We start from the raw sequence: 13,422 nt of genomic DNA, 5'->3' as shown, positions 1-13,422 counted from the left end.
AATTTCATGGCTGCAGTCACCATCTGCAGTGATTTTGGAGCCCCAAGAAATAAAGTCTGACACTGCTTCCACTGTTTCCCCATCTATTTCCCATGAAGTGATGGGACCGGATGCCATGATCTTCGTTTTCTGAGTGTTAAGCTTTAAGCCAACTTTTTCTCTCTCCTCTTTCACTTTCATCAAGAGGCTTGGAGTAATTTTAAATCATCTGCTCATTCCTTAATCTGCTTAATAGCTGGAAAAACTGAAGGTGTATTATTTTAGTGGAAGAAATGGGCAAGTGAAGGTTGTTCATAAACACGAGCAATTTTAATTTTACCTCTTACCCCTACACTGCGTAACCTCTGCAAACAGTGAAGAGCCTGGTTGTCCCTCCTGCCCTCCCCCCGTGGTGCCCCCACATTCTGCAGTTTGACTCCCTCAGTTCAGGGAGCTCAGTAGCGGGGCTGAGGGTGTCTTATTAGCAAGTGCTGACCATGAGCAGAAGCACCCTGAAGGAAATGAAGAGGAGGAAGACCTGGTTTTTATGCTTCCAAAGGTTTACAGTGGAGACCAAAGTGCGAGCTGTGATGATGCATGCGGACTGCTGGGTGTGGGTGTGCCCACCTGGGTGCAGGCAGGCAGCCTGGTGGTACCTTGCGCCCCTGAACCAAAGACTGAGACGCTCAGGGTGGAGTTTGGGTATCAGTGCTCATGGAAGAGCCCTGTGACCCTCGATGCCAGACAGACGCCATCGACTGTCTTGGTGCGCAGAGGACCAGCAAGGACTTGATTTTAAAACTATGTCAGCCACCTTGCTCTAATTCAGAATTGCCTTGTCTTCTTTGTGGTAATCTGTCACAGAGGCTAACAGCTGTTTCTTCTTTCAGTTTTATTTTCCTGACTTACATAAATGGTTTGCGCTTCTCTGGTGGCTCAGATGGTAAAGAATCCACCTGCAATGCAAGAGACCTGGGTTCGATCCCTGGGTTGGGAAGATCCCCTGGAGAAGGGAACGGCTACTCACTCCAGTATTCTGGCCTGGAGAATCCCATGGACTGTGTAGTCTACAGGGTCACAAAGAGTCAGACACAACTGAGCAACTTTCACTTTCACTTTTCATATTAGTGACTGTTCTCGAAACCAGAGCCCTGAGAGAGTTGCTGAGAAAATTATTCTTATTTTTCAAAGAAGCCCTGTTAATTATAGTACAGGCCTGTGCATAGCATATTCCCTACATGGTACATATGTAGTTAGGTCTCATCAACCCCACTACCAAAGCTTTCATTATGTACAGCACTTAGCCGCAGCTTTTATCATTGTTACAGATGAGATGTTCACACTGCAGTAACAACATGACTGAGAATATGGGACCTTCCGCACTTCACCATCCTGGCATACCCTGAGTGTAGACGGAGTTGTGGGTTTCTTTTATGAACATTCTGTCAGTATGGACACAGGAGCAGTAGACACAGGAGCAGTCGTAATGCCATTCTGGAAAATCTTGCTGTTTCCCACATTCTAACACTGTTAAATTGATGGCAAGTGTTGTCACTATTAACCATTGGCCATTTTGGTTTTTTTCCCTCTGCAGAAAGTGAACGAAGGGAAATACCGAAGTTATGAAGAGTTCAAAGCTGACGCTCAGTTGCTTCTCCACAACACAGTCATTTTCTATGGAGGTTCAATATTTTTTTTTGTGTAGTTTTTTTTATTCATATGTTTACATTGCATGTCGAGAAATATCTTTTATAAAACATTACACTAAAACAATACCTGAACAATCTATAAGTAATAATGTTAGGGTTTAAACTTAAAAATATTTAGTAATATAGATAACTACATATAGCTTATAGAATTGACTGGCCAAAAGCAGAACTCTAGTATTTGTTTTTTCCCTTCAATATCCCCTCATTCAAAAGGAGTGAAAGAGGCCAATCTATACTGAGAGTATTAAGTTGTGTTGAATATAAAATTAAAGTTACCTGCTTACTTTTCTTTTATTGCCTGAATTATAAATACATGTTTTTATTTTCCGTGGTATATGTCCACTTTTGTTAAACTGAAAGAAAATTTAAATGGCTATATGAATTTTGGTAGTCTTGTGCTTCCTGGTAGTCCTGGGATTACTGGTGATAGACACCTGTCTTTATAATTGCAGCAGACAGCGAGCAAGCGGACATAGCACGGATGCTCTATAAAGACACCTGCCATGAGGTACTGTCCACACCTAGCACCTGAATGCTTGCTGTTTCCTACATTAACCTGTTTTAGAATTCCATTCTGATATGTACATTTTAATGTTGCCATTTCTTTAAATATAATCATATTTCCATGTTTGACATACATGGTGTATAATGCAAACAGAGAGACGGGGGCCGGGGGAGAGGCTAGAATTCTGGCAGAACTGTTCTCAGAGACTCTAATTCTGGGAATTAGACTTAGTTACTAAGTAACTTCTAGTGAGAACAAGAGGAAATTGTTTTCCTTAACTACCCTAAAGTGAATTAGTTAATGTGACTGCATGTAAATGTGTTGCACTGGGCAGGCACTCAATAAATGTTACCCTCTTTGAATAAAAGATACAAATTTGAGTTCTTACTACACTACACAGGCAAAAAAGCAGCCCAACATCAGCATTCATAATTAATAATATATGAAATATATATTTAGGAAATTTTTTTTTGGGTGGCCTTTCTTATTTAAAACATTCATCTGTAACCATATTATCTTTGCAAAAGTGTCTCAATTTATATAAAAAGTTTTGTTTCTTTATTCCATTTATGATATGACTTTTCCATTCATTAAACATGTTTATTGAGTGTGTGCTATGTGCTGTGTTAGGAATGAAATAGGGGTCAGGATGCTGGCTTCCTGCTCATACAGCTGTGTTCTGAGGAAGGAGACTCAGGAAAAGGAGAGACAAATTAGTTTCTTTACAAAAGTTACAGAAAATATGAAAGAAAACAGAACTAAAATGGAGAATGAGGCAGAGTAAGGGCTGCTTTTATTGGTAGTGGGTATTTTCTGTGGGCATCTCAAGAAGACATTTCTGGGGGAATAGCCTTTCATCTGTGTGTTGAACTGGAAGGTACCGGTGAGGCTGGGGAGCCAAGGGCAGATGCAGTGCGCCCTGAGGAATCAGTCTTTTCTTTCGAGTGTACTCTGGGCCCTCTTGGGAGGTTCAGACAAGAGAGTGGCATTGGCGAACTCAGCTTTGAAGCTTAGAGTTGAAGACTGGAAACACGAAAGAGAATGCTGCTTTACATGCCTCTCTCTAGTTTTGTGCGTGCATTTATTTTATGGAGGCTAAACAGTTATTTTTCTTTTTCAGCTGGATGAACTGCAGCTTTGTAAGAATTGCTTCTATTTATCAAATGCTCGTCCTGATAATTGGTTCTGCTATCCTTGTGTATGTGAAATTTTGAGATTTTCTTTTTTTTTTTTTAACCTCTTCAGTGTCTCTGATGTACTGCTCTAAGGAAGTTTATTCCAGTTTGGTTTAAGATTATAATCCTTCTAAATATTTCTCTTTATATCATGGTTTTAATGAGTATAGAAAACTGAAACATAGGAAAAAAAACAACTTGGGATCAGTATGCATTTCTGACTTTAAAATGAGAACTTTAAGAATGGGAATAAACATCAAATCCCTTAATAAATAAAAAATTTCATTATCTCACAAGAAATCTAAGTCTTTATGTATAGCTGTGTGATTTCCCCTAGAATGACATGTTAGTGCCAATGGTTTCTCCTCTCCCCACCACAAGGGTATAAGAGCCTGCCTGAGAGCTCCCACTTCCTGAGACATTACAGTGCTCTTCAGGCACCTGACGGTCTCATAAAAATCTGCATCTCTGACTTAGTAGGTTGGGAGGAGGGCCTGAAAATCTCCCATTTCTTACAAGCTTCCAGGGTTGGACTATATTTCATGAAGCAAAGTTAGGGTTTTCAGTTTGCCTTTGGTACTCACATGGGTCTTGGTTTCCTTCCAGAGTTCCATGGGCTGTCAGGAGATTCTTTTCACTCCACATTGCTTATGGAAATTTTAATTTTTTGGTGTGTTTCTTGGAGGCAAAAATCAATCAGTCCTGGGGTGGGGGTACATTCTGTATGTTTAGGACTTATAAAAGAAGTATTGCAAATATTATACCTAAGTAGGTCAGTGTTAATGATAAACTTGTATTTAATACTTTACGAGTAATATGACAAGATAAAACGTTTTATTTCCAGATACCTAATCATGAGCTGGTCTGGGCTAAGATGAAAGGCTTTGGATTCTGGCCGGCCAAAGTCATGCAGAAAGAGGACAACCAGGTTGACGTCCGCTTCTTCGGTCACCATCACCAGAGGTAATCATGACCCGCGAGCCACCATCACCCTGGGCCTTCAGGAGCCCTGAGGTAGACCCAGGCCTGCAGTTCCCCGTGCTCTGGGTACTTTGCCATCAGGAACAATGTGAAGTGTGTTTTAAATTAAAAAACAAACCAGCATATAACTTGACTGGGCACCTTAATGGGACAGTTTCAGTAGCAGAATTTAGAAGGGTGAACTCAGAAGGGTGTCAATGGTGGGAATTAAGTGGAGAGCTTCTTAGGATGGTCCCTTTCACAGAATTGTATTGTCCTTGTGGGAGTTTCTACCAACTTGTCAAGGTTCTGTCAGTCATAGACAAAAATAATCAGCTCGGGAGTATAGGAGAGTGTGGGTCTTGTGATCTAAGAATGGGTATGAGGGAAGAACTTTGACTTAGTGTTTTGAATTTCATTAACGGTTAATTTAGAAAAGTGAAGAATTGTTATGCAGAGCTCACCATGAATAAATATAGTAGATACTCTTTAGCTGGTTCCTCATATCTCTGCACCTAGTGGGGAAAGAAAAGGTAGAGACGTAATTATGGACTATCCCTCCATATGTTCAAACCAGAGCCTGCTGCTCCCTCCCAAGCACAGAGCAGGTTGTGATGCTTTGTCCTGGTGAGCAGGTCTGTGGGCATGCATGTCTGCAGCGCCAACTCTTCATGCTGCCTGTGGTTGGAGGGTGGATGGCACAGGCAAGAAAGAAGGGGCACATCCTGTCAGATCGCGGCCCATCTTATTGTGCACAGATTCAGAGAATTCTGAATTCGGATTGACAGATGTGTAGGTATAGCCAGATCCAATTTTCTCTCTTTTTATTTAAATTGTGGGGTGTGTTCTGTTTGCCTTTTATAGTGTAGATCAGACTGCATGTCTCAAACTTGAAACCTGATTATCTATAGTAATGGAAATGATTGAGAGAATAGATATTTTGTATGAATTGCATTGAGACTTAATAAGGTCTCACATTAAGAATATTCATTCTGTTTTATTAAATCCAAGGGATACATAATTTGACAGGATAAAATTCTCTCCTAGGTAGTCAGCACTGCTTATGATGGAAATCCCCCTCAAAAACATACTGCTTTTAAAAAGTGTTTTAACAGTTTTTTATTGCCTAGTAAATGTTTGTTGACTGAAAGAGTAAATAAGAATACAGGATTTAATGGCAAAGAACTCTTCCACAAGCAAAATTGTATTTGCACTTTTCCTCAAGTGTAGTTTACTTTGGTTTCTAATATAGCACTGTCAGATGACAGTTAATGTAATATTTATAAATAAGTTCAAATTTTACAATTTTAGCTGTCATTAGCATGTAACCATATGGATTATTGTATATTAAAAATGTGGTTTTAAATTCTAAAGCAAATAGTTTATGCAAGCAAGTTAGAAGTCTGTGTTTATAACGTTAGGCATATATGCTAGGATTCTCTGATGCCTTCAGAACAGTTTCAGGTCTAGTATTTCTGTAACTCCATAGTAAGACTGGAAACAGTAAATCCTGGTTTATTCCTAGTGCTGTATCCCACCTCATATCCTCTCACTGGTGACATCCCTCTCTCCTCGTGTCCAGAGTCACCTAGACTGTATACGCTGCATTGCTCCTCCTTGTTTCTCAGTTCAGGGCAGTGGCAATGCATGTAGACGTGCTAGCGTAATTATTAGGAAACCTAACCATTAGGACCCTCCCTGGGTTCCAGCTGCTAATTAATAGCTTACCTTAAGCCCATCTGGGCAACATCTCCACCAGCTGTCAGATGAGGCAGGAACAGTCCTAGGACTGTACGCTCTGTGGTGCTTTCACTGGCCCATGGTCAGCCCCAGGTGAGTGGACGCAGCACTGCAGTGGGAGACTAAGGCCAGTAAGTGATTAGTACCCAGGAAGATTTTCTTCAGTTTCTATTCTAGCTTTCTTCCCAATAGAACCAAATGTAGTTGTAGATCAGCTGTGGGTTGACAACTGAGTGCTTGGTTGCAGAATGGTATACACTTTCCCACTTGTTAGTCATGGTCCATCTAATGAATAGGGATGTGATGACCTCATTTTATATGTAACTGTGTCATGAACATTTCTGGGCATTTATAAATGACTATAGCTTCCCTGGTAGCTCAGCTGGTAAAGAATCTGCCTGCAATGCAGGAGACCCCAGTTCAATTGCTTGGTCAGGAAGATCCACTGGAGAAGGGATAGGCTACCCACTCCAGTATTCTTGGGCTTCCCTTGTGGCTCAGCTGGTAAAGAATCCGCCTGCAATGCAGGAGACCTGGGTTCGATCCCTGGGTTGGGAAGATCTCCTGAGAAGGGAAAGGCTACCCACTCCAGTATTCTGGCCTGGAGAATTCCATGGACTGTATAGTCCGTGGAGTTGCAAAGAGTCAGGAACAACTGAGTGACTTTCACTTTCTATAGTTCTAACATGCAATAGCTAGATTTTGAATAATTTGTAGCATTCAAAACAATGAGATATGGAACACTTTAAAAAAGGCTTATGAGTCATTCTCACCCTGAGGACTTTACTTTGATGACTGTGAAAAACAAGTCAATTCACCTTTTTTCTACTTGGTAAAAGTTTTTATTCAAGTCACAAACTGTGCTTTACAATGCACAGAGTTTCTGCCATTTGGGAAACTTCTAACCATCCCTTTTCAGGGCCTGGATTCCTTCTGAGAACATACAGGACATCACGGTCAATGTTCACCGGCTGCATGTTAAGCGCAGTATGGGGTGGAAGAAGGCCTGTGACGAACTGGAGCTACACCAGCGCTTCCTCCGCGAAGGGAGGTTTTGGAAGTCCAAGAATGAGGACCGAGGGGAGGAGGAGGCAGAGTCTAGCATCTCCTCCACCAGCAATGAGCAGGTAAGGGCGCCAATGAGAACCTGTCAGCTGTGTTCAGAGGTGCAGGTGTCAGGACGCACGGGCATGGAATGAGCAGGTTGTGACTTCCTCCTTTCACACTCACACATTTGTCAAGTGCTCTGTGAAACAAACCAGAAACAGTCCTAGTTCACAGAAGCCACCACCACTCATCCGGATTTGACCAGCACAGTGAAAGAGCGAATCATTCAGTGAGGGCCAACCATGTGGTCTTGAAAGAACTAATATGAGAGGGACACAGCAGGTACCCACGTCTCCCCTGTGGGTTCATGGCTAGTCTTCCAGCAGAGAAGTGTTTTGTGGTGTCAGGAGTAACGTGCTGTTACTTTTATGATGTCCACAGCTAAAGGTCACCCAAGAACCAAGAGCAAAGAAAGGACGACGTAATCAAAGTGTGGAACCCAAAAAAGAAGTAAGTTGCCCACCTTGCAGTGTCCAGGTGACAAGTGAAATAGGAAATACTTTCACAGTTGTGATCCAGGCAGTGCTTCTGACAGGTAACTTGCAAAAAGGATTGCCATCAGTCCCAGGATAGCAACTAAGTTGGACCCAGACTGCCTGCTGCCCTGTCACTAACACTCGGGGGCATCCAGTTAAGCAGCATTGACCACATCTGGCCAAGTGGGACAGCCTTTTGCTGCACTGTCTGGGAACACTGGTATTCTCATGGCACTAATAAAAAACAATTTTTAGTGTTTATCCAGCAGATCAATGAGACCAGCATTTGAAAACTGAAAGAAACTATGGCTAAGTTCAGGCTTTTACAATTCTATAATCCAGGTACATTTTAAAACCAGGGCACAGTATTACCACATACTCAGTGAGGGGTGATTTAGGGTATTTGTTTATGAATCTCATCCAAAGAAATAACGATAAATTCTAACGATCTTACATGGTAAAACTTTTTGTTTAGTCTCCTTTGAAAGGAAACACCATAATATTAGTATTTAATGGAATTGTAAATGAAGTTCCTGTAGAATGATTGTACCTATAAATTGCATGTGTTTTAATTTTTTTTTTTTTTTGAATTGTGGTCAAATACACACAAGAATTTTCCATTTTCTTACATGATTGTTTAAACAAGTTGTATGGCTGTTTGTATCACTGTTTTTTTTTCGGATCAAGCTTGCTTTTGAACTAGTAAATTCTGTGGCACTTCCCTTATCCTTTAGGAACCAGAGCCTGAAACGGAAGCTGTAAGTTCCAGCCAGGAAATCCCAACGATGCCTCAGCCAATTGAAAAAGTTTCTGTGTCAACTCAGACCAAGAAGTTAAGTGCCTCTTCCCCAAGAATGCTGCATCGAAGCACCCAGACCACCAGTGATGGAGTGTGTCAGAGCATGTGCCATGACAAGTACACCAAAATTTTCAATGACTTTAAAGACCGAATGAAGTCTGATCACAAGCGAGAAACTGAGAGAGTTGTACGAGAAGCTCTAGAAAAGGTAACACAGCCCTCAGTGCCAGCGCTGCCTTCAGCCACACGGGTGGGTTAGGTGAATAGTCTTCCTGTTGTGGTTTTACGTCGCTTAGGCATCAGCCAGGTAGCAGCTCTTTAAAACAAGGAGTAAAACATCTTTTTATAATATTTTAAATAACAGGTACTTTTCTCCCCTAAATATTTTATAGCCCTTAATGAAATAAAGGGAAGAGGTACATCAGTTAAGTAGAAACTATGTATTAAGGTTTTGCTTAATGGTTGTGTAAATTATGAGCTGACGTACTGTGGGTTAACTTTTTTTTCATCTCAGCTGCGTTCTGAAATGGAAGAAGAAAAAAGACAAGCTGTAAATAAAGCTGTAGCCAATATGCAGGGTGAGATGGACAGAAAATGTAAGCAAGTAAAGGAAAAGTGTAAAGAAGAATTTGTAGAGGAAATCAAGAAGCTAGCAACACAGCACAAACAACTAATTTCTCAGACCAAGAAGAAGCAGTGGGTAAATACCACTATTTTCTTAGAATCTGATTTATGAAAAAAAAATACCATAGGTATGATAAAATTAATTCAGAAAGATCTATATGGCGTATGTAAAATCCTGAAATACAGTCTAATGTGAAACTGTCAACTTTAATTAACTTAAACTGTATTTTAACTCCAGATCCCACATTTCTCAATATTTGCTCAATATTATTTTGTTACATTGAGATTATGATACTTTGGGACATAATATATATAATTTATACAACTTTTCCATCTATGCAGGTATTTTTTTTTTTGATAAGTGGGCTGGCCCTGATAGGTGATATTAACTTATAAAATTGTAAATGTAAGTATCATAATAGCAAACTAAGGATTTTCAGATTTTACTGCACTGTACATTAAATTGATTACTTTTGCTTTATAAAAGTAACATCTCACTGGTCTCTAACATTAGATCTGACAGTTCACCAAGGAGGTGCCCTGTGGGCCTTCTTAGGCTGTCTGCTTTTCCATAGTCTTCTCCCCGTCTTGTTAATCTCCATCGACCTGTCGTCTTGGGCTCACATCTGCCTTTGAATCCCTCCAGTCATTTTTCACTTCAGTTAACGGGCTTCTCAGCTGCAAGTCTGGTTTTTGGTTTCCATCAATATCTTTTTATTGATATTTTCAGTTTGCTTATACATCATTTTCTTGACTTTCTCCATATCTTCCTTTAGTTCTTTGCACTTCTTTAATAGGTGTTTTAAAGTCTTTGTCTAGTATATTTGCCAGTAGTTTTTTTACATGGACAGTTTGTTGATTGATTCTTTTTTCCTTTGAATGGTGATACTTCCTGCTTCTTTGTATGCCTTGTGACTTTTCTTGTTGAACACTAAATATTTGAGTCTAATAATATGGTAACTGGAACTCATTTTCTCCCTTTTATCATAGTTTGCTGTTGCTGTTTCTTTGATTGTTATGGCTGTTCCCAGGATCAGACTGAGGTGTAAATTAAATGTCTTCTTAGGTCTTTTCTAAGCCTCTCCTTGGGTTTGCACATTGACTTTGTAATTCCCCCCATATGTGCGATTGATTTTGAGTGGCTTGCAAAAAGGAAGTCACTTCAGAGGGAGGACTTGTGGTGGGTGGGGGAGGGGTGCAACTGCTAATACAGTGGCCCGCCCAACTGTAACCAGAAGCAGCAGTCTGCAGGACACCTGCCAGGGGGCTCCATGCACAGCCATCTGGGGCTGCAGGTGGGGAAGAGGTAGCTGTTTCAGTGCTAAGAGCCAAAATGACCAGAGTGACTGTACCTTATTGTTCCACCCTTCCCCAGACCTCAGAGTTCCAAAAGAGTCCCTCTAGATTGTGCAGCAGAGCTGCTGTGTGTGGGGGGCAGGGGGGCGGGGAGTCCTTGTGCTGCTGCTCCGTCATCTTTTCAGAACCTTCAGACCTTTTTAGGAAAAGAGAAATTACTTATGCTTGTGTGCTGCTGCTGTTAATGACCTAGTACAGATGGATGAAGTTGATGTGCCGAGTAAGCTTGAGTTTGCTGATAATGACTGCGTGCTGAGCCTCAGTCATCCCATTGTTTCCCTACTGTCCTGCTCAGGACAGAAACCGTGTTCTGATGTTCTTGGTGATCCTAGTTTACACTTGAGTCAGAAAGATCTTTGAAAGCACAGTTTTAAAGTCTGTAGTTGTACCCAGTGTCGTTTACCTGCTGGTCACGGTTTCTTGCTGCAGTGCTACAACTGTGAGGAGGAGGCCATGTACCACTGCTGCTGGAACACGTCGTACTGCTCCATCAAGTGTCAGCAGGAGCACTGGCACGCGGAGCACAAGCGCACCTGTCGCCGGAAAAGATGAAGGCTGGCTCTTCCTGGAGAATCACTGACGACTATTCCTCTCAGACACAGCGGTTTTTGTTTCCAAGAAGCCAAAATTGTTTAGAATTTGCTTCCCATTTTGCACCAGCCTTTAAACACTTTTCGTGAAGAAATTTTGCACAGTAGTTTAAATCTTTTGTTAACGCTCCTCTGGAGTTTTTCAGGGGGTAAAAGTAACATCAGTGGAGGGTATTATTTTAAATAAATTTTAATTGAGAGTTTGTTGCATTTTCAGCAAATTTTAAAACATTTTTAGGTTTTACAGAGATTTTAACCTTTAAACAACAGATCTTTAAAAAACAGGTGAATTACAAGTGAGTTTAACAAAGAAACATTTAAAATAGATCTGAATGTAAGAACTACAGAACTGTTTCAGAAATAAAACATACTACCTTGATGTGAAATTTATTTCTTAACCTTGTTGAGCTGGTTTTGTTCAGCTTACTTTACTGTTTAAAGGCATTATCTATTGGTTATGCCAGTGGGTATATGATTGAATTTAGGGAACAGGGTTGACACAGCAGGTGCTAGTCCTGCATATTTTTTCTTAAATATTTCCCAATTGTGTTTTTCATTATTTCTTTTCAATATATAACTTTTATAACAAATTATTAGCTTTGATCTTGTAGTTTAAAATTGCAGGGAACTGGGGTAATCTTTTACTGAGCTGGATCTTAGAGAAAATGAATATTTAAATTTTAAAGTTTGCACATTTCATCTTTGTCCTAACATGAGTGCTTGTAACAAAATAAACAACAAAAATAAAAAGCCAAAAACTACCTTTATCCATACATAAAATTATAGATGAGGCATACACATTTCTTTAATGCTTCCCTTCCCTCCCCAAGTGTCATCTGATTGCCTACTATCTGGTGTCACCTCTTCTATCGTAAGTTAATACTGAAAGGAAAGAAAGCACTTAAGTTTCACAGAAGCCGTTATGTTTGTAGTAATGGATCATTACCTACTAATGAACTCCATCACTGTACACAGAATGAAGAATAATGCATGTTAATTTTCTTGTATTAAAGATGCCGTGATTTGTAAAAAGTCTGTATTTTGCAGAATGTCTGGATTAAGAAGCATTACCAATAGGAATGGATCGATAGTTAAATAATTTTTTTATACATAGATATATAAAATACAGCCAGGAAACCTTAATTTTTAAAAAAAAAAAACCTCACAATTTATGTTTTTTCAGACTGATCTTAGACCAAGTCAAATTCCCATTTATCATTTAGTTATTTTTAAGGTTAGAGAAATAATTTGTAAATATTTATTTACACCCTTGATATTTATTAAAGCAATTACACACAATGTAAGTGAGAGAATCAGGAGGAAAAACCTTTCAAAAAGTTTTCTCCAGGTTTGTCAGGGTCACTCTAAAGACAAAAGTGTACCCCAGTCTTCTGTGAAATCATCACCCACCCAGTCCTGATGCTGTTGCAGATGGTGGTGACACAAGTTAATCGACAAGCTACTGCCCAGTGGTGCCCAATGGCTTGGAGGACCTGTCTGGTAGCCACACGTCAACACCGTCCTTGAACTACGGCAGGCACGTGGCGTTCTCGATCCCTCCTCGTTGCTGTGTGATTGGTCAACGTCGCCACAGTGCCGTGGTCTGGTCCAGACGACGTAACTGAGAACACTTACCTTCTCTGATTGTTTTCCAAGTTTTAAAACTTCGATCCACCCCTATGAGAGCAAGTTATTGTGGAACTATTTTTGGTGTGAAATCATTCCAGAGTGTGTACTATTTACCGATAGCTGCATGAAAGTAAGACTCGTGTTACTTTGGCTTTTTTGTCTCCGTTGACACGGTTGCACATTTCCAAGTTACTACAGCGTGAAAACTGTGTGTTTAAAAAAAAAAACAAAATTAAAAAAAAGAGATTGTGGCCTGGTTTTGTAAAAGTTTTAGGTAAAATTACAATTGATTGTTTAGGAATCATTAAAAATTTTCTGCAAATCATAAAGCTATATCAAGGTGTTGAGCTTAGCCACTATGCACATTGTAATTACTCATTGTGGCTGTCCAGTTCTTCGATGCATTCTGGCATTTTGTAAGCTGCTCTGACTAGCAATATATAGACTCATTTAATGTGTTAACATTGGTTAATAAATGTATTTAAAAAAACTGCCTTTAATAAATTGTTGATTTAGTCCATTCCCTGAGATCAGAACAGACACAGGTATATCACATAGTAATCATATACTGTTGGCTATCCACTGGTGACTTTTTAACTTTATATAAAATCAGTGTGTTAAAAACAGTTCTCTTAAACATTATGTAAAGTTGGATTTACTTTTACCAGTTCTCAAAAAGTTCAAGTTTGACTATAAAGCCCTTTTTCTTGACCTTTAGACTAGGCTGAACATACAGATAGAAAATTGTTCAATAAACACTTGAAATTAGTCAA

General features: G+C 39.9%; 1 protein-coding gene across 35 annotated transcripts in view; it reads left to right on the top strand.

Moving 5' to 3' along the window:
* ZMYND11 (zinc finger MYND-type containing 11) overlaps positions 1-13,422 on the top strand; it is a 74,763-nt gene extending 61,341 nt beyond the window's left edge. For 25 of the 35 annotated variants that reach the window (XM_060397601.1, XM_042229729.2, XM_042229727.2 and 22 more), the window contains 9 exons: positions 1,574-1,661; positions 2,141-2,196; positions 3,314-3,391; positions 4,213-4,331; positions 6,988-7,195; positions 7,557-7,625; positions 8,386-8,658; positions 8,965-9,150; positions 10,860-13,422. In XM_060397601.1, coding sequence (XP_060253584.1) covers positions 1,574-1,661; positions 2,141-2,196; positions 3,314-3,391; positions 4,213-4,331; positions 6,988-7,195; positions 7,557-7,625; positions 8,386-8,658; positions 8,965-9,150; positions 10,860-10,982 — 1,200 coding nt within the window. In that variant the 3' untranslated portion in view covers positions 10,983-13,422. The remainder of the gene's footprint in view (positions 1-1,573; positions 1,662-2,140; positions 2,197-3,313; positions 3,392-4,212; positions 4,332-6,987; positions 7,196-7,556; positions 7,626-8,385; positions 8,659-8,964; positions 9,151-10,859) is intronic. The other 10 variants (XM_015099715.4, XM_015099710.4, XM_015099708.4 and 7 more) reach the window with 1 other exon arrangement.

This window comes from Ovis aries, chromosome 13 (genome assembly GCF_016772045.2).
Source record: "Ovis aries strain OAR_USU_Benz2616 breed Rambouillet chromosome 13, ARS-UI_Ramb_v3.0, whole genome shotgun sequence".
Taxonomy (NCBI): Eukaryota; Metazoa; Chordata; class Mammalia; order Artiodactyla; family Bovidae; genus Ovis; species Ovis aries.
The sequence above is the reverse complement of the archived record's forward strand: the minus strand, read 5'-3'. Positions and strand labels throughout refer to the sequence as shown.